At 44.3% G+C, this 25,516-nt stretch overlaps 1 protein-coding gene across 6 annotated transcripts in view; it reads left to right on the forward strand.

The window, feature by feature from the left end:
• HORMAD2 (HORMA domain containing 2) overlaps positions 1-25,516 on the forward strand; it is a 644,485-nt gene that overhangs the window by 459,511 nt on the left and 159,458 nt on the right. For 5 of the 6 annotated variants that reach the window (XM_078667231.1, XM_078667233.1, XM_078667235.1 and 2 more), the window contains one exon: positions 13,580-13,647. The exons of the other annotated variant lie outside the window; for it this stretch is intronic. In XM_078667231.1, coding sequence (XP_078523357.1) covers positions 13,580-13,647 — 68 coding nt within the window. The remainder of the gene's footprint in view (positions 1-13,579; positions 13,648-25,516) is intronic. 6 annotated transcript variants of the gene reach the window in all.

Genomic DNA, 25,516 nt, shown 5'->3' on the forward strand with positions numbered 1-25,516 from the left:
ATTAATATCTCCAGTGAGTAGATGTGGCGCCTGACAGTCACAGCCCCACTTTGTGACAGCCATTGTGAACGAGCCTCCGCTACTCCGCAATAACTTTGGCTCTCCTCCTTCCAAACTGCTGACTCCGGGTTGGTGCCTGCATGGACCCGCTGGGAACGGTGAGCTTTCCTTGCGACCGGGAACGGCCGCTTAAACATCATCACAGTGCAGGAATCCCATTCAAAGAAAGCCTCAGGAGGAAAACATTGTTCACTTAAATTATTTAATGGCTGCCTGCCGACTGCGAACATGTACAGGAACACACATCCCAAAGTATAACGCCAGACGCGTTTCGGGAACAGGAATCCCTTCTTCTGTGGCGTAATGTTGCAATGAAAAAAGAACACGCTGGTGCTGCTGCACAGTTCTATTTGAAACACCTGCCGCTGTGGGCGGGGCCAGAAACCTGGCCTTCTGGATGTTGTAGTTCATGTACCCCAAGTGGGCGCGCTGTTCTTATTTCGAATAAAACATAATTAATATCTCCAGTGAGTAGATGTGGCGCCTGACAGTCACAGCCCCACTATATATATCAATGCTCGAAGGTATCCACCTTTGAGTAGCACGCGAACAGCAGCTTGGTTTATGTATAGGTGAGGACGGGGATCCACTCGTAGACGCCGCTCCGTACGGGATCTGCCCGACGCGTTTCGAAGCTCCATATGCTTCTCTTCAGGGGCTTTAACGGAAGCGGTGTGCGCAACCGCCGACCCACTTCCCCATTTTATATATAACACACCCACCGATGGGAGGCTCAAATGAGACTGTGCATTCTAGGAAGTGTGGTCCAGGAAGCACACAATCAAGTCCTGTATGGACTCCACAAGTGGGCCCGTCCTCGATTCCAAGTACGACTGCTGCTTCACTTACGTGACCCCCAGGGTACCGGGGTGGTGCATACTCCGCGGCTGGACGGCCGCGTATAAATCAATGCTCGAAGGTATCCACCTTTGAGTAGCACGCGAACAGCAGCTTGGTTTATGTATAGGTGAGGACGGGGATCCACTCGTAGACGCCGCTCCGTACGGGATCTGCCCGACGCGTTTCGAAGCTCCATATGCTTCTCTTCAGGGGCTTTAACGGAAGCGGTGTGCGCAACCGCCGACCCACTTCCCCATTTTATATATAACACACCCACCGATGGAAACGCGCCGGGCAGATCCCGGGATCAGTGATGTAATTTGAGATGTCATCAGTGATGTCACTGACCATGTCATGAATGATCTAATATGTGACATCATCAGCAGTGGATTGCGGGTGCGCGATATATACTTAGTACAACTAACTATATAGGAGCAATTTCAATGGTTTTGTATGAGTAAAATGTCCAGCTAACTATAACACCACTAAAACTTATAGTTTTTTGAGTGAATTTCAAAGGTTTTGTAAAAGCTAATTCCTAACTATATAACTCCTGAAACCTATGGTTTTTTCAGTGAATATATATATATATATATATATATATATTCAGATTAATTTGCTATTGTTTCATAAAATTGGATCAACGCTGTTGTACCACATTTGAGCATATCACTTGACTTTTTGCATAACATAGATATTTGAATTGTTTACATGTAGACATTGGGTCGACACTCTTTTACATAGACATAATTATTTGTCATGTTTTGATGCGACTTCTATTAGTTCATGTTGTGTAAATATACCTGTATTTTTATAAACTGAATTATCGGTTTTATTGAATGTAAAACATTTGGGGAAATTTACGTGTTTCCTAAAAGCTTTCTTTCATTGATTGCACACCTACAGCGTTACTATGTACAGTATTGTTTCCATTTTTATGGATCTTTCTGATGCCCTGTCACTTTAAATGACCCGCTCAATGACGAGCAGTTTGTCATGTGATCAAGCCTTTCCGAAGGCGAAACGCGTCATGGCGGCAGCGCTGGCTTTATTTCAATAAACCACCTTTGCACCAGCACTCCTTTGGGTCGACTCTTTGTCGCTACAGATTCGGCAGTTCTCTGTCTTCTAAGTGACGAGCCTCGCAAATATATATATATATATATATATATAATATGATGACTTGCACATTTTTTTCAGTCACAAACTTTACTATGTCCATCACCCTCCCACCCGTTGCCATGACAACCCACGTAATTTTCCTGTGTGTCACGAGTGTGTAACCTATGACTATAAAATGTTTCTTCACTTCGGTGAAATCAGATGTAGTGAATAAGGCGGACCTGTCCGCCGAAACGCGTCTGGTTGTTTGGAATAAATATCCTCCTTGAAATACATCCCACGGAGTCGGTGCCTGATTTTGTATGCTGTAAAACAGGATTAGCTGAATATATATATTATATATATATATGTAGGTGAGCTACAGAACTAACTGCTGTTGGGGCGGAGACTGTGAAGTATTTTTAAGTCAATGACCTCCACACATCTCTAACACTGCTGGCGCTGAGGAAGGCAAATGGTGCCGAAATGCATTCGCCGTTGTTCAGTGACGAAATAAAGCTGCCCTCATGGTTTTCCCCTACTGTGGCCTCATCTCTTTCTTCGAAGGAGCTTACTTGGATATTTTTGCGTGGTGACCAGAGACGCGCTGTGAGGCCCCTGTATCCTCAAGTTGGTCTGGCTCTGCTGGTGTCTGCTGCGGCGGATTTTTCTTTGCTCCAAGGGATTGGAATAGCCAGAACCCACCCATTTGTTCCGGAGGAGAGAAAGTGGTGCAGGGGTCATTGACTTCGCATTGGGCTTTATTGGATTGCCAATCTTAGCCCCCACTGACAAGATTCTTGAACATTGGGTTGATGCGGCTGGGGACCCAAGGGGGCGCTGGAAATCGGACATTGTCAACAAGCAGGCTTGGTGCTTTATTTTCATCGTACTTACATCACATCCCACAAAAATTTGACTTTCTTTTCCCCACGCTACACCTACCTGAATTTCGAAATGCATTTTGGGAGTTGCAGTTCACACAGACTACGTGACTTGCAACAGGTGAGCTACAGAACTAACTGCTGTTGGGGGCGGAGACTGTGAAGTATTTTTAAGTCGATGACCTGCACACATCTCTAACACTGCTGGCGCTGAGGAAGGCAAATGGTGCCGAAATGCATTCGCCGTTGTTCAGTGACGAAATAAAGCTGCCCTCATGGTTTTCCCCTACTGTGGCCTCATCTCTTTCTTCGAAGGAGCTTACTTGGATATTTTTGCGTGGTGACCAGAGACGCGCTGTGAGGCCCCCGTATCTTAAAGTTGGTCTGGCTCTGCTGCGGCGGATTTTTCTTTGCTCCAAGGGATTGGAATAGCCAGAACCCACCCATTTGTTCCAGAGGAGAGAAAGTGGTGCAGGGGTCATTGACTTCGCATTGGGCTTTATTGGATTGCCAATCTTAGCCCCCACTGACAAGATTCTTGAACATTGGGTTGATGCGGCTGGGGACCCAAGGGGGCACTGGAAATCGGACATTGTCAACAAGCAGGCTTGGTGCTTTATTTTCATTGTACTTATATCACATCCCGCAAAAATTGGACTTTCTTTTCCCCACGCTACACCTACCTGAATATCGAATGGCATTTTGGGAGTTGCAGTTCACACAGACTACGTGACTTGCGACAGGTGAGCTACAGAACTAACTGCTGTTGGGGGCGGAGACTGTGAAGTATTTTTAAGTCGATGACCTGCACACATCGCTAACACTGCTGGCGCTGAGGAAGACAAATGGTGCCGAAATGCATTCGACGTTGTTCAGTGACGAAATAAAGCTGCCCTCATGGTTTTCCCCTACTGTGGCCTCATCTCTTTCTTCGAAGGAGCTTACTTGGATATTTTTGCGTGGTGACCAGAGACGCGCTGTGAGGCCCCCGTATCTTCAAGTTGGTCTGGCTCTGCTGGTGTCTGCTGCGGCGGATTTTTCTTTGCTCCAAGGGATTGGAATAGCCAGAACCCACCCATTTGTTCCGGAGGAGAGAAAGTGGTGCAGGGGTCATTGACTTCGCATTGGGCTTTATTGGATTGCCAATCTTAGCCCCCACTGACAAGATTCTTGAACATTGGGTTGATGCGGCTGGGGACCCAAGGGGGCGCTGGAAATCGGACATTGTCAACAAGCAGGCTTGGTGCTTTATTTTCATCGTACTTCTATCACATCCCGCAAAATTTGGACTTTCTTTTCCCCACGCTACACCTACCTGAATTTCGAAATGCATTTTGGGAGTTGCAGTTCACACAGACTACGTGACTTGCAACAGGTGAGCTACAGAACTAACTGCTGTTGGGGGCGGAGACTGTGAAGTATTTTTAAGTCGATGACCTGCACACATCTCTAACACTGCAGGCGCTGAGGAAGGCAAATGGTGCCGAAATGCATTCGCTGTTGTTCAGTGATGAAATAAAGCTGCCCTCATGGTTTTCCCCTACTGTGGCCTCATCTCTTTCTTCGAAGGAGCTTACTTGGATATTTTTGCGTGGTGACCAGAGACGCGCTGTGAGGCCCCCGTATCTTAAAGTTGGTCTGGCTCTGCTGGTGTCTGCTGCGGCGGATTTTTATTTGCTCCAAGGGATTGGAATAGCTAGAACCCACCCATTTGTTCCAGAGGAGAGAAAATGGTGCAGGGGTCATTGACTTCGCATTGGGCTTTATTGGATTGCCAATCTTAGCCCCCACTGACAAGATTCTTGAACATTGGGTTGATGCGGCTGGGGACCCAAGGGGGCGCTGGAAATCGGACATTGTCAACAAGCAGGCTTGGTGCTTTATTTTCATCGTACTTATATCACATCCCGCAAAAATTGGACTTTCTTTTCCCCACGCTACACCTACCTGAATTTCGAAATGCATTTTGGGAGTTGCAGTTCACACAGACTACGTGACTTGCAACAGGTGAGCTACAGAACTAACTGCTGTTGGGGGCGGAGACTGTGAAGTATTTTTAAGTCGATGACCTGCACACATCGCTAACACTGCTGGGGCTGAGGAAGGCAAATGGTGCCGAAATGCATTCGCCGTTGTTCAGTGACGAAATAAAGCTGTCCTCATGGTTTTCCCCTACTGTGGCCTCATCTCTTTCTTCGAAGGAGCTTACTTGGATATTTTTGGGTGGTGACAAGAGACGCGCTGTGAGGCCCCCGTATCTTCAAGTTGGTCTGGCTCTGCTGGTGTCTGCTGCGGCGGATTTTTCTTTGCTCCAAGGGATTGGAATAGCCAGAACCCACCCATTTGTTCCGGAGGAGAGAAAGTGGTGCAGGGGTCATTGACTTCGCATTGGGCTTTATTGGATTGCCAATCTTAGCCCCCACTGACAAGATTCTTGAACATTGGGTTGATGCGGCTGGGGACCCAAATGGGCGCTGGAAATCGGACATTGTCAACAAGCAGGCTTGGTGCTTTATTTTCATCGTACTTCTATCACATCCCGCAAAAATTGGACTTTCTTTTCCCCACGCTACACCTACCTGAATTTCGAAATGCATTTTGGGAGTTGCAGTTCACACAGACTACGTGATTTGCAACAGGTGAGCTACAGAACTAACTGCTGTTGGGGGCGGAGACTGTGAAGTATTTTTAAGTCGATGACCTGCACACATCTCTAACACTGCTGGCGCTGAGGAAGGCAAATGGTGCCGAAATGCATTCGCCGTTGTTCAGTGACGAAATAAAGCTGCCCTCATGGTTTTCCCCTACTGTGGCCTCATCTCTTTCTTCGAAGGAGCTTACTTGGATATATATATATATATATATATATATATATATATATATATATATATATATATATCACTCCAACCGGTCACTGTGCAGTCAAGCCTCATGCACGCTCACCAGTGCGCAGACAACGATAAACACGTCCAAAGCCAGTCTTTAGGTTATGGTTCTTTATTCATCATCCATAAAGTGCAGGGGTACAAAAATCGTCGAACAGACGCGTTTCGGGCGTGAACGCCCTTGCTCACTGTCAGCGGGGGAATGGACTCGTACATACTTAAATACCAATTGATGAATTTGAAAAAGCGCGCCCAATGCATAATTAGGATACATCAACATAAATGAGGGACTTAAATCAGTACTCCATACAATGTATACACCATCTGTGGGGGCCATTTTGGAATGGTGAAACCTATTTCAAACTATAACGATACAAATACAGATTGTACATGTATATGGATATTAATCACTGTACATTCAAAAAATCAATTATGTCAAAAATGACATTAAACCTGATGTGTGCGTTTCATCATAAACTGTGAATCATTTTATAAAGTACAAATACTCGAATTAATCAACACTTCATATATGGTTGTGGAATATGTCTGTACAAATACATTTTAATGATGAGCATAATCGAAATAATAGTTCATCCAACACACGTGTATTCCTAACTTTTTAAGAAATGCCATAGAAGGTTGTAAGTGATCACATATATCCAAAAACAGATCCTGAGAAAAACAGCCCCATGGTGAATGCGCATAATATTCAAAGCGAAGTATGTCATAAACACATGTTTCTTACACACATATCGTGCTAATATGTAGTCCAATATTTGCGAAAATCATAAATGAATTGAATAGGGAGTGAAGGAGTGATTTAAATGTGAATAACCAAAATAAAATCATAATTTACATTAGATAACAAATATGGCATTAAAATCTTGGTCTTAAGATGTTACTTCACATCCTAATTTGCAACAGTATCCGACAAAGTGGAATGGACAATTGATAGACTTAATATCAAATGGCTGATGTAACAGGCCTATGCATATAATATATTACTAAATTGTCTGCATGATAAGGTGAACATTAGTGATTGGGCGGAGGGTCATATAATCTACAAAAGTCACAGAATATGCTGTTTTTACTGCTCAAATGTAATGGAGAGCTAATGCTCACAAAAATAGGGACACATATTACAGAAAATTGCTCAAATCCTCTCCCATATTTAAACCTCCCGGGGTTTTGCTGTTTAATCGTACAATATACAGTGACTCTAGTTGTCTTAGTCTCTTTTCATAATCGCCACCTTTCTTGCTAGTTCTCACGGCATCAATCACAAAGTAATTTAGATGAGACAAATTCCTATTGTGATGTTGGTCAAAGTGCCGTGCTACAGGGTAGCTCTGGTCGCAATTCACTATGGCCCTCAGGTGCTGAAGGATGCGCTGGTGCACTGGAAGTTTAGTGCTTCCAACGTAACGCAGATTGCACGTACAAGTGAGTACATATACTGCTAATACAGTTTTACATGTATAGTGGGCCTTGATGGTAACAGGTTTAGAGTCAAAAGGGGTCAGATAGGATTTGGTGTTCACGCTAAATTTGCAGGCGCGGCATGAAATACATTGGAAAAAACCCTTTCTAGGTGATAACCATTCATCATTTTTGGGTACCTCCGGTGAGCTTGAGACTAAATCATTACGCATGCTAAATGCCCTCCTATAGGTTACAGTGGGTTTGTTGGGCAAAATGTCCTTAAGTACAGGGTCTGTTTGGATGACAGGCCACTGACCCCTGACCAAATTGGAGATTTGACTTGCTTGGCGGCTGTAACTTGTGATTAGTCTTATGGTGTTGCTATTTTCATTGGAGTTTGTTGTCTGGGAATCTGGGATAGGGGCACTCAATAGACTGTGTCGATCTAACTTGTTAGCTCTCAACTTGGCTTTGTTAAGTGCACTAAGTTTATAGCCTCTGGCTTCTAACCGTTGTGTTGCTTCATTTTGGTGTTGATCCCTGAGTTCCACCGTGCTACAAGTTCTGTGAATTCTGAGGAATTCCCCATAAGGGATTGCTCTAATGGTGTGCTCAGGATGAAAGCTACACGCATGCAGGATCGAATTGCCTGCCGTGTTCTTTCTAAACAGTCTTGTAGTAAGTGTGTCATTTACTATTTCTACCTGCACATCCAAGAAGCTGATCTTCTTGTCGCTTATTTCAGCACTGAATATCAGGTTCAATTCATTAACATTGATAGCTTCCACAAAATGTTGTGCATCTGTCAGACTCCCTCTCCAAATGATAAATACGTTGTCGATATATCTCATATATTTCACAATGTTGGTGTTCCACGCCTCCGCGTGTTGGACCCTGAGGACATGCTCCTCCCACCAGCCCACGTGCAATCCCGCGTAGCTGGGGGAAAAGCATGCCCCCATGGCCACACCTCTTAGTTGCCTGTAAACCTTGTTATCAAATAAAAAAACATTGTTGTTCAGACAACGTTCCACCATAGTGATTAGCATGGAATTGTGCTTATAAAGCTCTACCGGTCTTTTGTCTAAGTAGAACTTAATAGCTTTGAGACCATCTGTATGTGAAATACTAGTGTATAAACTAGCAATATCCATTGTAATTAACAGAAAATCAGCTGACCACACACATTGGTTTATTTCCCTCAAAAATTCTGTTGTATCTTTAATGTAGGCAGGGAGGGTGGTGACAAAGTCCTGTAGATGATAGTCAATATATTTGGAGGTATTTTCGAACAGACTGTTGATTGCTGACACTATAGGTCTGCCCGGAGTAGGTGTGGTGTTTTTATGAACTTTGGGGATGAAATATATATTTGGCAGCACGGGATGGTCTTTGTGCAGAAATTTCATCTCATCCCTAGACAAAAGGCCTTCTCGTTTCCACCCATTCAGTTCTTTGTGATACGCTTGTTGGATGGATTTGACAGTCCTTAGATCTATCTCGGCATAGCAGGCAGAGTCATTCAAATGTCTGAAAGCTTCTTCCATATAGTTCGCCTTATCCCAAAGCACCACATTCCCCCCCTTGTCAGATTGATTGATGATTATTGTTTGGTTAGTTTTCAGCTTTTTCATCAAAACATTGTAAGGCCGCATACTGGCATTAGTAAAGCTTTGTTGTTTTCTGACTTGGGTGTGCAGTTTCTTTAAGCCATCAGTTAAAAGTTCTGCATATGTATCTATGGCATCTTTAGGCATTTGTGGCATGAAAGTAGATGGTAATTTGAAAGCGCTTGTCGTGGTTTGTCCTATGTCGATATAATCCTCCTGGGCAATATCTTGGGTACTCGGGCTAGATGTGTTCCCATTACATAATGAATGCAATGTTTTCATTAACGGTATGTCCTTGGCCTGTAGCCCACTCCTCTTGGGTGTGTGGGTAGTGATTGTAGATTTGTTCGTCTTTGCTAGGCCACCCTTAATGGCATAGTATTTCCGCAGTTTAAGCTTTCTGATAAATTTGAACACATCTACTCTAGTATTTTCATAGTTGAAATTACTCTCCGGGCAGTAAGAAAGTCCCAAAGTCAGCAATTGTATTTCAGCCTGATCAAGTTCAATGTCGGTAAGGTTAACGATGGTATTATCACTGATTATTTTTTGTTTCCCCAATTCTTCTTTTTCTGTTGTCTCCCCCTTCCTCTTGGCGCATTTCCTGCGTTGCCGCCGCCTTGCATTCCTGCGTTGTTTGTTTGCACGTTTCTGGAGCGTAGAGTGCTCTTCCTTTGTAGTCTCATGAATTCTAGTTCTTCTCGTAGGGTCAGTTGGCCCATATCCCCTTCCTCTGCACCTGGGCCCCCACTGCTTGATTCCTCACTGCTCGGCACTAAGCTCTCATTGGAGCTTGAGGCGATGGAGTCACATAAACCACCTGATGTCGACTGGGCTTGAGGTCGAATTTGTGTTTGTTTGGGTATATTACCACCAGATATCCGTTGTTTACGTAAGTGATCGTATTTTCGTGCAAATGTATAAATTTGCCCCAATTTGTAGTCCTGTTCATCGCGAGCAAATTTATAAACTTTTCTCATTTTGATCGTGTTTTCATGCTTACTGAGACGTTCTTTTATGTCTTTCCTTGTTTGCGTGATCAGATCCTTATCTTTAGAAAAAAGTTCTTTACTTAGTTCCTCATTGATACAAGCTATTTCGATGAGGTCCTTATCACGGTCAATTTTAGCGTACTTAACTAGAAGACATAGCAACCTCATGGACGCCTCCAGGTTGCTCTCAGCCCATTCCTTTAATAATAAGGGGTTCGGATTTTCGAAACATGGTACCAACATTATTCTTAAGCCTCTTGGAACCCTGTTCACCTCGTGGTATTTTTCCAACGAACGAATTTCCCACCACTTTGTGAGTTCGCTCCGCATGTGTTTTTCCAGTTCTCTGAGTAATTTTTTTACATCACTGTCTTTATCCACTGCATTATTTTTGTTTTTATTGCCATTACCACCCTGTCGTACTGTTGGCAAATGCAGAAACAGTTGGTCGAACGCCTCCTCCCGGTCCCGCTCCTCCGACATTTTGCCCCCTATTAGATATGCACTGTTAGATATATAGAATTCAAGGGAACGGCAAAAATTTCAAATGCCTCTCCTTACCGCTGGCTTGTAGGACACCTTTCCAACCTGTCTCGGGATACACATGCGCCAATGTCCGGAAAATCGATGTTCCCCGCTGGATAACCCCGTCCTCCGACGGTCAATTCAGCAGAAACAAAATCCGATCACCGGAACCTCGTCCCGTGTAAAACCTCAAAGGCAGGGGGCTGACGCAATTTGCTTCCCAGCAAACACTCCCAATTGGTCCGTTTGATCGTCAGCCAACTTGCAAGGAAAAGGGTCTGCGTGAACAGGAACCGACCTCGTCCTGTGTTGAATATCACTCCAACCGGTCACTGTGCAGTCAAGCCTCATGCACGCTCACCAGTGCGCAGACAACGATAAACACGTCCAAAGCCAGTATTTAGGTTATGGTTCTTTATTCATCATCCATAAAGTGCAGGGGTACAAAAATCGTCGAACAGACGCGTTTCGGGCGTGAACGCCCTTGCTCACTGTCAGCGGGGAAATGGACTCGTACATACTTAAATACCAATTGATGAATTTGAAAAAGCGCGCCCAATGCATAATTAGGATACATCAACATAAATGAGGGACTTAAATCAGTACTCCATACAATGTATACACCATCTGTGGGGGCCATTTTGGAATGGTGAAACCTATTTCAAACTATATATATATATATATATATATGTATATTGAATGTCATATATGCATATATGTTACAGGAATATAGGTGAATTTATCGGCGATCTCCCTGACACATATTATGAGATGACCACATGAAATTGTCCAATAGCGTTAACTATGAGTTTCATTTTACTCTGGTTTCTATGCATATATGACGTTCAATAATGGCAGGGATGATCCCTAGAAGCCGTTTTCTATGTTGCTGACATGCCGTGCTATTTGGGTTCTTTTCTATGGTGTCGTTGTACACATGATCAAGCCTTTCGGTGAAACGCGTTGTGTGCAATAAACAGCAGTTTACACTACTAATCCACGGATTCTGGATTTTCTGAGAGCGTGCGTATTTTGGAAGCAGTTACGTATATATATATATATATATATATATATATATATATATCCTCACAGGTAAGCCCCAATGAGGAAGAGCCAACAGCTGCGTAAAATATTCGATGCTTTAATGATGTCAGCAACCAGGCAGACAAGGGGTACAGTTTGTACAACAATCTTCACTGTGCCAGCCAGACGCGTTTCGGGAACGGCAGTTCCCTTCTTCAATGGCAGAAGTTCGTGTTTGGAAACCAAAACAGTCTCTGCTGCACTTATATTTCCCTGGGTGCCTCAGTGGGCGGGGCCACTCACGCAGCCTTGTGGTCCTGGTAGTGCAAACAGTAATATCAAAACTCCAGTGAGTCCGTCTCGGTATGCAAACATGTTAAAAATATTAAACCCAAGTGGGGTGTTGCAACAACGTGCCCTCTTGCCTGCTGAATTTGAATGCTGTCACCTCGAACGCTGCTCCCGTTGTACAGATGCAACTCCGTAGTTACATCACAGGTCCGCTTCCATGCGGCGGGCTGTTCCTCGCGGCTGGGCCACAGCCGCTCAAATCCAAACTCACAGGTAAGCCCCAATGAGGAAGAGCCAACAGCTGCGTAAAATATTCGATGCTTTAATGATGTCAGCAACCAGGCAGACAAGGGGTACAGTTTGTACAACAATCTTCACTGTGCCAGCCAGACGCGTTTCGGGAACGGCAGTTCCCTTCTTCAATGGCAGAAGTTCGTGTTTGGAAACCAAAACAGTCTCTGCTGCACTGCCGCGAGGAACAGCCCGCCGCATGGAAGCGGACCTGTGATGTAACTACGGAGTTGCATCTGTACAACGGGAGCAGCGTTCGAGGTGACAGCATTCAAATTCAGCAGGCAAGAGGGCACGTTGTTGCAACACCCCACTTGGGTTTAATATTTTTAACATGTTTGCATACCGAGACGGACTCACTGGAGTTTTGATATTACTGTTTGCACTACCAGGACCACAAGGCTGCGTGAGTGGCCCCGCCCACTGAGGCATCCAGGGAAATATAAGTGCAGCAGAGACTGTTTTGGTTTCCAAACACGAACTTCTGCCATTGAAGAAGGGAACTGCCGTTCCCGAAACGCGTCTGGCTGGCACAGTGAAGATTGTTGTACAAACTGTACCCCTTGTCTGCCTGGTTGCTGACATCATTAAAGCATCGAATATTTTACGCAGCTGTTGGCTCTTCCTCATTGGGGCTTACCTGTGAGTTTGGATTTGAGCGGCTGTGGCCCAGCCACGAGGAACAGCCCGCCGCATGGAAGCGGACCTGTGATGTAACTACGGAGTTGCATCTGTACAACGGGAGCAGCGTTCGAGGTGACAGCATTCAAATTCAGCAGGCAAGAGGGCACGTTGTTGCAACACCCCACTTGGGTTTAATATTTTTAACATGTTTGCATACCGAGACGGACTCACTGGAGTTTTGATATTACTGTTTGCACTACCAGGACCACAAGGCTGCGTGAGTGGCCCCGCCCACTGAGGCACCCAGGGAAATATAAGTGCAGCAGAGACTGTTTTGGTTTCCAAACACGAACTTCTGCCATTGAAGAAGGGAACTGCCGTTCCCGAAACGCGTCTGGCTGGCACAGTGAAGATTGTTGTACAAACTGTACCCCTTGTCTGCCTGGTTGCTGACATCATTAAAGCATCAAATATTTTACGCAGCTGTTGGCTCTTCCTCATTGGGGCTTACCTGTGAGTTTGGATATATATATATATATATATATATATATATATATATAAAATCTACATTAATAATGGGCATGGGAATCACTTGGACGTGTTAAAGAATCAGCTTTACTGTTTCTTCTTGCTGGTCAATAACTTATGATGGAAAGAAAAGGTAACCAACATAACTGCCTGGCCGAAACAGCTCTTGCTATTTTAAGAAATATTAGATTTTTTTATCAAGTATTATATACAGACAAGTAAAAACTTTAGCAAAGTTAAAGCAGACAGTACTCGTCCAAAGGGTCTGTTACATCTAATGCAGTTCCTATTACCTGGGAATTGATTATAATGGATTTTATCAATAATGGCCACTTCATAATTATAATAATTGATATATTTTGAATGATCTCAGTGTGTTGACTGATGTTTGAGCTACGAACCTTTAGTATGTTTGATTGTTTTGTAGTGTTAAAATCAACAACACTTAAAAAAGTAAACTCTCATGTATTTTTATAATGTGTGTAACTTTTTTTTGTTTCTAGAGTGTGACTGAGTTGTATCAATTCAATTTTCGATATACAAGCAATGGACCGCAAATGGATCTAAGCAGGTATGACTCTTTACATTTCTTTTTTTTTTACTTTATTTTTTATTTTGCAATTTAATAGGAGGCAGACAAACAAACATTGAGATTGAGGAAGCACAAAATTACATCAAAATAAGTACATAAACAAATTAGTAAAGAAAAAGAAATTTGTTACCATCGATTTGCAGTTGTAAATCAATAAATAAGTTTAAAAAAAGAAACAATCAAATAAGACAGTGAAAAAAATGACAAACACTATATCTCAGTGTGAGAGCCAGTCCTCGTAAGGGGCCCAATTCTTAGATGCGATTATACGTCTTCTCATCCCCCTCAACGAATAAACAGAAGAATCTAATTTATACCATGCAAGCATCCTAGCTTTCCAATGACTAAAAGTAGGAGCCTCAGGGCTTAACCACTGTGATGTTATGCATAATCTGATCATAGCCATTACAATAAACAGAAATGAGCGAATGTATCTTGTTCTGTGGAAAAGTAAATTTTGTCATGTTCTGTGTCTCTACGTGTCATCCATCATATGTTATGTGTGCATGACCAATATGCATATGTTATTCCCCATGTCCGATTAATGACGCAATTATAGTTGTGTCCTCCTCTAGTATGCCAGTTTCCAGTCCTCGTGAATACTATGAGTGTCAGGCCTATGTAAAGCTACGTTGCCACGTTTCTCAGTGTGCACGTTATTTCATTATAAAGTCCCCGTTTCCAGGCCTCAACAGGGCCCGGACATCAGATTCAGCTCCTGCCTCCTGAAGCCTCGCTGAGGAGCGATCCAGCCCCCACCTGTATCCTCGACCTTTCACTTACTTCCTGCCTCGCAGTGCCCGGTGCAGCTTGGCTCTGCCTCTGAGTCTGCCAAGACTATGTTATGATTCCAGTTATCAGTTTAGTCCTCCTTCTCTGCATTCCTAAGCTACTGAACTACATCAATAGTTTCCGTCATTGTCTAGCCAATTCGGCCCCATGTTAGGAGAAATACTGTATTTAATGGTCATTTAATATTCTTCATCACTCGCTACAAGTAGAATAAATGCATGCTCCAGTCTTAGAGTCAGTTAGCTTTTCCCCTCATGACTTCTAGTTTATATCAACATGTTCCCTAAACATCAGATACTAGATAGGGTTTAGGTACATGTCGCTCCGACCCTCCAGACTTCAGTCTCTGCTCCTAGCACAGAGTTCATAGCCCCCAGCTTCTCCTCGTAACACGTCATTGCCAGTTTGCGCGCACCACCAGGTTAGAGGTCCCGGCTCCTTAGGTAGCCCCCTCCATGGTTTCCGCCCCATTCATGACATATTCTGCTACGTTCGCATCACATGTCTGAGTTACGCCTTCTTTATCCCTTATCTTTCGCGACTGCTACGCGTCACGCCTTCTGCTCCACCCACTGCTACGCCTACTGCAATGTAATGCCATGTGTTTGCGCTATGTATATATGCTCATGTATTGTTATTAAAAGTTAGCGCGCTCATCCCAGACCCAGCCCCAGCAGCTGCTGGGCCCTGTCATCCTATTCCTATGCAGGTTGTCCTGTTCCTGTCCTTATGCTGTATTAAACCTGCAAAACACCCACTACCTCGAATCTTGACTCTTATTTATTGAGCTATCTGTTATTCATTCATTCATTCAAAAATAGATCCGGTATTATTTATTTATATACCACATAATGGCGCCCGAATAGGGACTTGCCCTTTCCCCACGCGTCGGTGAAGCCACGCCGACCCCCTGACCCTCTGCAGTCGTGACGGAACTCTTCTGCGCAGTGGCAGATATTTCTGCTCAAGTATCCCTCAGGCCCACGGAGGAGACGGAGGAGGCGGTCCAGCATCCAGACGAGACGGTGGAGGAACGCGGCGAGTCCCGACCAGAGCCCAAGCCAAGAGTCCAAGGTCCGAGGTATCCGGAGGTCCACCCGTAACTGAAGTCCGAAGTCCGAAGTTTGTCGTCGTAGCAGTCCAGTCCAGTCCGAGGCCTTCCGTTCTTGCTGCCCGGTGAGTACCGTTACTGGGGTGGTATCTAGACAGGGTCAATTTAATTGACTCTGGTCTGTGGGTTGGTGGTACACAGTCCCACAAACGAAGTGTCCACTTCGGTGGATGCGGGTCCTGACGTGTCTCTTTAAGAGACCGGTAAGTTTCGTACTGTTTCAGCAGTGCATCTAGTTTCTGTTCTAGTCAGTTCTGTTCTCGAGTAATTTCAAGTATTTCCAGGTAGTATTCTGTTCGAACTGTTATTTTAAATGTTTTTCATGTATTCTAATGTCGTGGTATGAATGGGAAATAAGTATCGTGTTTATTGTGTATTGTATTGTGTCTAGATTACAGTTCAGTCATGCCCATATTTTCCAAGTTACGTCAGTTAAAAACTAGAAAGGGTCTGCTGGAAGCAGCAGTTCCCGTCCCGCCCAGGGACAGTCCAGGTCACTTTATGTATCAGAAACATGGCATAAGTGCCATATTGTATCTAGATTTATGGGTAGAGTATACCAAACAGTTAGAAGAAAAGTATAGATGGCCCGTATCGGGTACATGGAATGCCGAGTGCATCATGCGAGTAGAAGAAGCATTATGGAAAAAGAAAGCCAGACAATCACAGAAAGATGCCATCGAGTTATGGCGCAAAGAAGCTCATAAAAGAACCGAAAAAGAAATCAGAAAGTCAGAACTAAGTAGAGAATCCCAAGAACGAGCCCAAGAAAGAGAATTAATCGAGATAGGTGAACGAGTTAGAACTGAGCAATCAGACAGACAGAGGAATGCCCTCATTAAGGGTATGTATCCTCTTCTTGCCGAAGGCTTGCCAAAAGCGACCCCGGAGGCATCCAGTAATTTCCCGCCACCATTAGTTCCGACCAAGCTACGTCACAAACCGACCGCAGCTGATATTTTTATTTCGTCCTATCTGGACGACACAGTCCCCGAATATGCAAATCCTGTTCGCGCTCCGCCAGTCCCTGTAAATCAGGTAATTCCTGCTCCTCCAGACACCGGGGTGCCATTAACAGCCCCCCCGGGTCAGCCCGCCATACAAGTCCAGCCCACGTTACAATTACCGACCCTGTCAGGACGAAAAGCATCAGTTGATGATTCTAGTTTAGGGGCCGCAGGAGGAGGTCTTCCTCAAACCCCGCCGCCATACAAGCGTTTATCAGCACTCGAATTACATGCTCAAGCATCACAGCGTACTCCTAAAAGTAATAAGTCTGTTGCAGAGATCAGGCAAACCCTTGGCGAATGTGTCTATGACCCAGTTCCAGGCGAGTTTAATATGGTTTTATATTCCGTACGCGTAAGGAGAGTGACCGAGTATCTAGTCACCCTGCCGAATATGAAAGAAGATCTAGACAGGATATATCGTTTCATCCGTACAGGGGATGACCCACAAAGTATTAGTGATGCCATGTCTCAAAGGAAAGCCGAGATTCAGCGCATGATATTAAAGTTCTTAATTAACTGTCTAATAAGAGAACAGGATTACCCGTCTAAAGACCCGGAAGAAATGAAAACTCTAACAAAGTGGAGTGATAATATAGCCGAAGGAAAGCACAATACCATTGGTGCCATGGAAAGTATGTACAAGAAAATCCGTAGAGAGATAATAAAGATACACGAACAGCGTAAAGCAGCACAAGTAAGCGAGAAAGAAAGTATCTCCGATCCCGAAGAGGAAGACGACGAGAATACTGCCAGAATAGCGTATGTAGGAAAATCTAGATTTCCAGATCGCCATTTACGTCTAGAACACAAGCCATTTTTCCATCATCCAGCACCAGAACAAGGTTCCCTAGAACAAGTATTTCAAGCTACCGATCACATTCTGAAATCACGAATCGGTTATAGTGAGTTAAGTACTATGCATGAACAGGAACTAGTCCGATCAGCAGTCAGATGGATTACTGATTCTACCACTTTTCCAGACGAAATAGTGGCACAAATGTTTCTGAAAATGCCCCCAGCCGAGCAGCGACTGGTGGGTATGTATATGATCCAGCACCTCATTACTCTGTATGAGGGTCAGCACTCTGATCCAGGTCCGTTACACGATATCCTGAACGAGTTACTCCAGTATAGATGGAGAGGTCTAGGTACCGATTTAATTAGTGTCATTCTAGAACAGCGTCACAAATATAGAACGTTTCTGAACCCGCATTTTGTTCATGTCTCACCCCCAGAAAGTAAATCATTCTACATAGACAGACAGAATCCGTTACGAGAAGTCCACCCAGTCAGAGGAGCGGGTGGCGAAATGCAGCGAGTGTTTGTATACACTCCAATCACAAAGATGGAACTCCTCGAAATGAAGAAATTAATTCCCTGTCATGACAAAGATCCAGCAGGGTTCCATAGAGAATTAAAAGACATGCTCCGTATGGGAGAATACACTTATCCAGACATAATTAAAATGTTAAAGGTTCTGCTACCCGCAGGGGTGTATGAAAAGCTCAAGGAAAAAGAATGGGAGGTGGGAGAGAAAAAGATCGATTGGGCAGTCCTAGAAGCTGAAGATAAGATACGTGTACCAGGTACTGGTCTTGGAGAGAAATGTAAAGAATTACCAGAATTATTAATTCAAGTTTTACCCAGATTATTAATAACGAGAAAGGAAGACTGGGATGCAATCTCAGCCTGTAAACAGAAACAAGATGAAGATATTAGTGATTTTTATTCTAGATTTGAAAAATGTTTCAGTATCAACAGTGGCCTCAAGACAAGTAGTGAGTCATATCCTCACCTTTTCGTTACTAAATTAGTCGAGAATTCAAGCCCACAAGTTAAAAACCGAGTTTTGAAAGTCGAAAGTACCTGGCAAGCAAATACTCCGTCCCAGATGCTCCAGATGCTCCAGTACCACCAGAATAGAATCAGGGAAGAGCAAGAACACGAAAGAAAACGTATGAAAGACACGAAAATGAAAGTACTAGTTGCACAATCTGTTCCTCAAGACAGTCAGAAGAGGGGTCCGAATCAAGTCGGTCATCCTGCAGCTCCCGTTAAAGGGAACTGCAATTATTGTAAACAGCCAGGTCATTTTATAAATGAGTGTGCAGTTCTGAAACATAACATAGCTACTGGTAAGACTAAAGAAAGACCACGTCCGCCTAGACAGGAACAAGTTTCACAGATTCCTCAGCCACAGAATGCACAACAGACAGTTACAGTACCGCAGCCTATTGCTGCAACACAGCATGTTACATCGCAGATGTACCAGTATGCACAGTCTGAGTATCCAGAGTACCAGCCATATTCATGAAACAGCCTAGAGAGGGAGGTAGGCTTGCCTCTCATCGAGATACCTGTAGATCAAGAAGGTCCCTATGTTCACAGTCAAGTATTAGGGAAAGACAGAAAGTTTTTGATTGATACAGGGGCAAGTAGGACCACAATTAGTCATGCCGAAGTTCCAGGGGCTCCGCTCTCAGGCTCAAGAAATGTTTCCCTTGGATTTTCAGGAAAGCCTATCGTTAATGAGATTTCAAAGCCAGTCACTCTAGAAGTAGGTCCATTGTCCCGCACTACTGATCTGTTACTTACTAAGTCATGTCCAGAAAATCTATTAGGCATTAAAACACTGAAAGAGTTAGGTGCAGTTATATGTTGTTCCCCAGAGGGAATACGTCTGTTCCTACGTGACTTTAAGGGTCACTATGTATTACGAGATTTTGATTCAAGACTGTCTAATGTCCCGCAGCATTTATGGGCGCAAGGTCCAACTGATGTAGGTTATATGCAAATCACACCCCATCGTGTGACCCTGAAACCAGGTGTAGTGTTACCCCGAATCAGGCAGTATAGATTGCCACCTGAGGCTGTAGCAGCCTTATCCAAAATTATTGACGAGCTCATGGCTCAAGGAGTAGTTGTAGAAACTGACTCCAATGTATGCAATTCTCCGATCATTCCAGTCATGAAACGTACTGATCCAAATGCACCCCCAGTATATCGATTAGTGATCGACCTACGAGAACTTAACAAATGTATTATTCCGCAGTACCCAGTTGTCCCAGACATCTCTTCTCTATTAACAGCCATTGATTCCGAAGCCACGTTCTTTACAGTAATAGACCTCAAGAATGCATTTTTTAGTGTTCCTATTCATCCAGACAGCCAGTTTCTTTTCGGATTCTGTTTAAATGGAAGGAGCTATATGTTCACACGCGCTCCTCAAGGTTTCACAGAAAGTCCTAGTATTTACAGTCAAGCACTCAAGAGACAGCTAGACAACATTCACATGCCAACTGACACTGCCCTGCTCCAGTATGTCGATGATCTACTGATCACAGCCCGTTCTGAACGTGACTGCGAGCGAGCGTCACTGACGGTTCTGTATTTCCTAGCCGAGATGGGGCACAAGGTGTCCCCTTCGAAGCTTCAATTCTGTGTCCAGCAAGTGGTCTACTTAGGACACTTACTGTCCAAGAGGGGTAGGCAGTTGACACCAGACCGTATCCAGTTGATAGCGAGTCTTCCTCAGCCCAGGACCCAGAAGGAGGTACGTGCCTTTATCGGCCTTACTTCTTACTGCAGACAATGGATTCCTCAGTATGCATTTCTAGCCAAGCCACTGATACAGTTAACGACACAGGAGGCAGCCGTATCGACTGTTCTCCCTTGGACATCTGAACATACACTTAGTTTCAACGAGTTAAAGAAAGCTTTATGCCAAGCTCCAGTTCTAGCTACACCGAACTACAGTAAGCCTTTTACACTTTTCGTCACTGAACGCGAAGGTACAGCATTATCTGTTCTCACACAAGATCAAGCAGGACAATACAAGCCCTGTGCTTATTTTTCGAGCACATTAGATCCTGTAGCCCAGGCTCTGCCTGCGTGCCTCAAGTCAGTTGCAGCCACAGCACTAGCTATCAGACAAAGTGATTCCATAGTTTTAGGACACTCCTTGACAGTACAAGTCCCACACTCCGTGGAAGTTCTTTTAAACCGAACACAAACTCAGCACTTGACAATCGCACGTTTAACAGGTTATGAATTGACACTGTTCCAGCCACACATAGAAATCAGACGCTGCAACGTCCTGAACCCTGCTACACTGTTGCCATCAGCTAGTTCAAATCCTGCCGCACACGACTGTGTGGAAGTAGTCAACATTACGACAAAGCCAAGACAAGACCTGACAGACATTCCGTTACCAGATCCTGACCTGACACTTTATGTGGATGGTTCATGTATGAGAACTAGTACAGGAGAACTAGTCGCCGCGTATGCAGTGACTACTGACACCGAAGTTATTGAAACACACCGTATTGATACCCTGTCCGCTCAAGCAGCAGAGCTAGTTGCTCTGACACAAGCCTGTATACACGCCAAGAACCTGAAAGTTAATGTTTACACAGATTCACGTTACGCATTTGGAGTTGTTCACGACTTCGGAGTGCTCTGGCAGGAGAGAGGTTTCATGACTTCTCATGGAACCAAGATTCAGCATGGTCTCCTTATTCAAGCTCTGTTAGATGCCATACATTTACCGACATCCATTGCTATCATGAAATGCAAAGCACATACGAAAGTTACTGACATTATTTCTCAAGGTAATGATCTAGCAGATCGCACAGCCAAGCTTACAGCACAGACTCTAGACAGTCCAGTTAACATGACACACACTCCAGATCCGACTACATGTATGACCGTTAAGGACCCTACTCAAGATGTCATAGATATCCAATTACATGCTACTCCCGATGAAATCAAGAAATGGTCTGAACAAGGAGGGGTCCAGACAGATCAAGGATGGTTAACAAAGGGTAGGACTGCATGGTTTCTCCCCGACTCTATGGTTCAAGTCATCATTAATACCGCACATAGTCCAGCACATTTAGGAGAAAAAGCTATGTTAGACAGTATCCAGAACATTTGGTTCAACAAGCATTTACGAGCTGCAGCCAAGCAGAAAGTCCGTACCTGTATGATATGCTGTCAGTTTAATCCAGGTAAAAGTGTCCCGGTGGAACAAGGGGGATTCCAGCCTCCTGACCACCCTTTTGAGGTCCTCCAGATGGATTATATTCAGATGGAGCGATGTCGAGGTTTCAAGTATGTCCTTGTAGTTGTATGCGCTTTGTCCAGATGGACAGAAGCATATCCAGTCCCAGATTACACAGCCGCGACCACTGCCAAGCAGTTGGTTCGTGAGTTTTTTCCTCGATATGGACTCCCTAGAGTCGTATATTCTGATAACGGTCAGCCATTTTCATCTGAGTTGATGAAACACGTTTCCCTGTTGTTAGGGTACCAGTGGAAGTTTCATTGTGTACGCCATCCTGAAGCAGCCGGTCTAGTCGAGAGACATAATCAGACTCTGAAAATTCGAATTGCCAAAATATGTAAAGATAAGGGTGTGGACTGGCTAGTAGCTCTGCCAGTCGCTTTGTTTTATATGCGCATGGTCGCACATTCCAGATCAGGTCTGTCCCCGTATGAGGTCGTTTTCGGCCGCCCCCCTAACATGTGGGGTACTCCTAGACCCCGAAGTATTACTGATGTTTCATGTAATATGCTGACAGATTACCTAGCTTCCTTGATGTCTGCCCTCAACTCATGTCGTTCACAGGTTGCCGCCGCATTTCCAGACAATACCGAGGTGGCACCGCATGAGATCGTTCCAGGTTCGATGGTGCTCGTCCGGAACTTTGACAGATCAAGTCCGCTGGAGCCACGTTGGAAGGAGCCCCGTCAGGTCCTCCTCACCACCCGTACAGCTGTGAAATTGGAAGGACGCCGCGGCTGGGTGCACCTTTCGCACGTCAAGAAATTCTACGGATTGAAACCGGTCTCCAAGAACATTTCCCAGGATATCAAGACTTGTCAAAACATTGTTCCTAAGGACTGTCCCGCAAATGACATTGACACAACCCCTCCCCTGTTAGAGAAAACTCCGCAACAGGAGTATAAACAGAAACTCCGGTCTAGTAAAATAAGTCAGTCAGTTTGATTGTCTAAGTCCTCCCCTAGGTGAAACGGTTAGACTGTTTCTGACATGTATAAAATAGACCCCCATAGTGAGAGAGTTAGTCAAAACTCAAACCGATGTATCGTTTTTCTAAGTTTCATATTATTTCTCAGCCTTTTGATTTCCTGCACCAGTTACGCATTTTACCTGTGTTTTCCAGTTCCTCATGTAAATAAGCATTCTAATGTTACAGTAGAGCACACGTTTAGTGATCTGCCTCCTCATGAATATTCATACCGCCTCGCTATGCGCAATAACTCATTTATCCGCATGTTACATTACTCACACCAGACCAGCAATGCCACTAATTGTTGGGTGTGTGGTCGACTCCCCCCTTTCCAGACACCGAAGGGAGTTCTGCCACTCTTTCCTTATCCTTTTTCCCATAATGGTTCGTGTGGAGCATGGTCCACGTTAACGTCATCCTCGACGGATATGTCCTTTCTTAACAGCACATGTTTCCCAGACAAGAAAGGTCTCCCCCACAGAACAGGGTTAGATCTAGAAAATGAAGTGTATAATTTAGGTAATTATTCTTCGAATTTCATGGTCCTGAATGTTCAGTCTGATACTACTCTAGACTCACCTGCTATTTCAGTGTTACCAGTCAAAGGCGAATTATGTGTTCGTAATTATGGTTCTGTACATGTAGGACATAGTGATTGTACTACTATTATCAAGTATAGTGACAGTGGGAAATCTATTTTTAAAGCTTCACGTCATTCTTATTTCGTTTGTGGTCAAACTGCATATGTTCGTCTGCCCCTCGATTGGGAGGGAACCTGTTACATTGCCTTCCTACTGCCACCTGTTTTTCTAGCCCCACCTGACTACCATAGGAATTCCTACCTAGTACACACTAGACACAAGAGAAACCTCCCGATTGTCGATTATACTGAGACTGCTGCAGAGCAATTCATTGATATTGATAAAGGTGTTTTCCCTTATTTAGGCACAGTTGTAAATAGTAAGCTAATCCGTAGGTTAACAAGAACCCTTGAAGCTGTAGTAGATGAGACTGCCTCCGCTCTAGGTAACTTAACCGAAGAGCAATCCTTTATGAGAATTGTTGTGCTCCAGAATCGTCTCGTCCTTGACGTCATACTGGCCGATAGGGGCGGGGCCTGTAGAGTCCTCGGATCCAGTTGCTGCATTTTTATTCCAAATAACGCGCCGTCTGTTTATTCAGCTATAACCAGACTCCATAAAATTGCCCATCTGTTACACCAAGATCCAGGCACCTGGACATGGTCCGGTTGGTTCTGGAATATAATTTCCGCCTGGGGATGGAAAGTCCTGTCCTTTCTAGGTATTGCAGTAGCGATCATATTCAGCTGCTGCCTCTGTATACAATGTGGCCCTGCGATTTGCGGCATGTGTGCTACCTCTTGTATTCCTAGTCCCAAGCCCCGTTCTAAATCTCGTTCCAAGACAATTCGAGATGAACAAATGGTACTGTATGAAATGATAGATGGTATCATGAATATTGATGTTTCCTGATGGAAACGTAGTGACAAGGAGGGAATGTGGAAAAGTAAATTTTGTCATGTTCTGTGTCTCTACGTGTCATCCATCATATGTTATGTGTGCATGACCAATATGCATATGTTATTCCCCATGTCCGATTAATGACGCAATTATAGTTGTGTCCTCCTCTAGTATGCCAGTTTCCAGTCCTCGTGAATACTATGAGTGTCAGGCCTATGTAAAGCTACGTTGCCACGTTTCTCAGTGTGCACGTTATTTCATTATAAAGTCCCCGTTTCCAGGCCTCAACAGGGCCCGGACATCAGATTCAGCTCCTGCCTCCTGAAGCCTCGCTGAGGAGCGATCCAGCCCCCACCTGTATCCTCGACCTTTCACTTACTTCCTGCCTCGCAGTGCCCGGTGCAGCTTGGCTCTGCCTCTGAGTCTGCCAAGACTATGTTATGATTCCAGTTATCAGTTTAGTCCTCCTTCTCTGCATTCCTAAGCTACTGAACTACATCAATAGTTTCCGTCATTGTCTAGCCTATTCGGCCCCATGTTAGGAGAAATACTGTATTTAATGGTCATTTAATATTCTTCATCACTCGCTACAAGTAGAATAAATGCATGCTCCAGTCTTAGAGTCAGTTAGCTTTTCCCCTCATGACTTCTAGTTTATATCAACATGTTCCCTAAACATCAGATACTAGATAGGGTTTAGGTACATGTCGCTCCGACCCTCCAGACTTCAGTCTCTGCTCCTAGCACAGAGTTCATAGCCCCCAGCTTCTCCTCGTAACACGTCATTGCCAGTTTGCGCGCACCACCAGGTTAGAGGTCCCGGCTCCTTAGGTAGCCCCCTCCATGGTTTCCGCCCCATTCATGACATATTCTGCTATGTTCGCATCACATGTCTGAGTTACGCCTTCTTTATCCCTTATCTTTCGCGACTGCTACGCGTCACGCCTTCTGCTCCACCCACTGCTACGCCTACTGCAATGTAATGCCATGTGTTTGCGCTATGTATATATGCTCATGTATTGTTATTAAAAGTTAGCGCGCTCATCCCAGACCCAGCCCCAGCAGCTGCTGGGCCCTGTCATCCTATTCCTATGCAGGTTGTCCTGTTCCTGTCCTTATGCTGTATTAAACCTGCAAAACTCCCACTACCTCGAATCTTGACTCTTATTTATTGAGCTATCTGTTATTCATTCATTCATTCAAAAATAGATCCGGTATTATTTATTTATATACCACAGTTCTTTCAATACCACTTGAATATTCATATCCGGTAATAATTAACTCTGGTGTTAACTGAACCTGGATCGTAAGTACTTGATTAAGAAACACCTCAATTTCCTTCAAAAATATATTCAAATCCGGACATGAATAAAACATATGAATTGCGTCTGCAGCAAATAATTTACATCTAGTACAGGA

The sequence above is a fragment of the Lissotriton helveticus genome, chromosome 11 (genome assembly GCF_964261635.1).
Source record: "Lissotriton helveticus chromosome 11, aLisHel1.1, whole genome shotgun sequence".
Classification (NCBI taxonomy): Eukaryota; Metazoa; Chordata; class Amphibia; order Caudata; family Salamandridae; genus Lissotriton; species Lissotriton helveticus.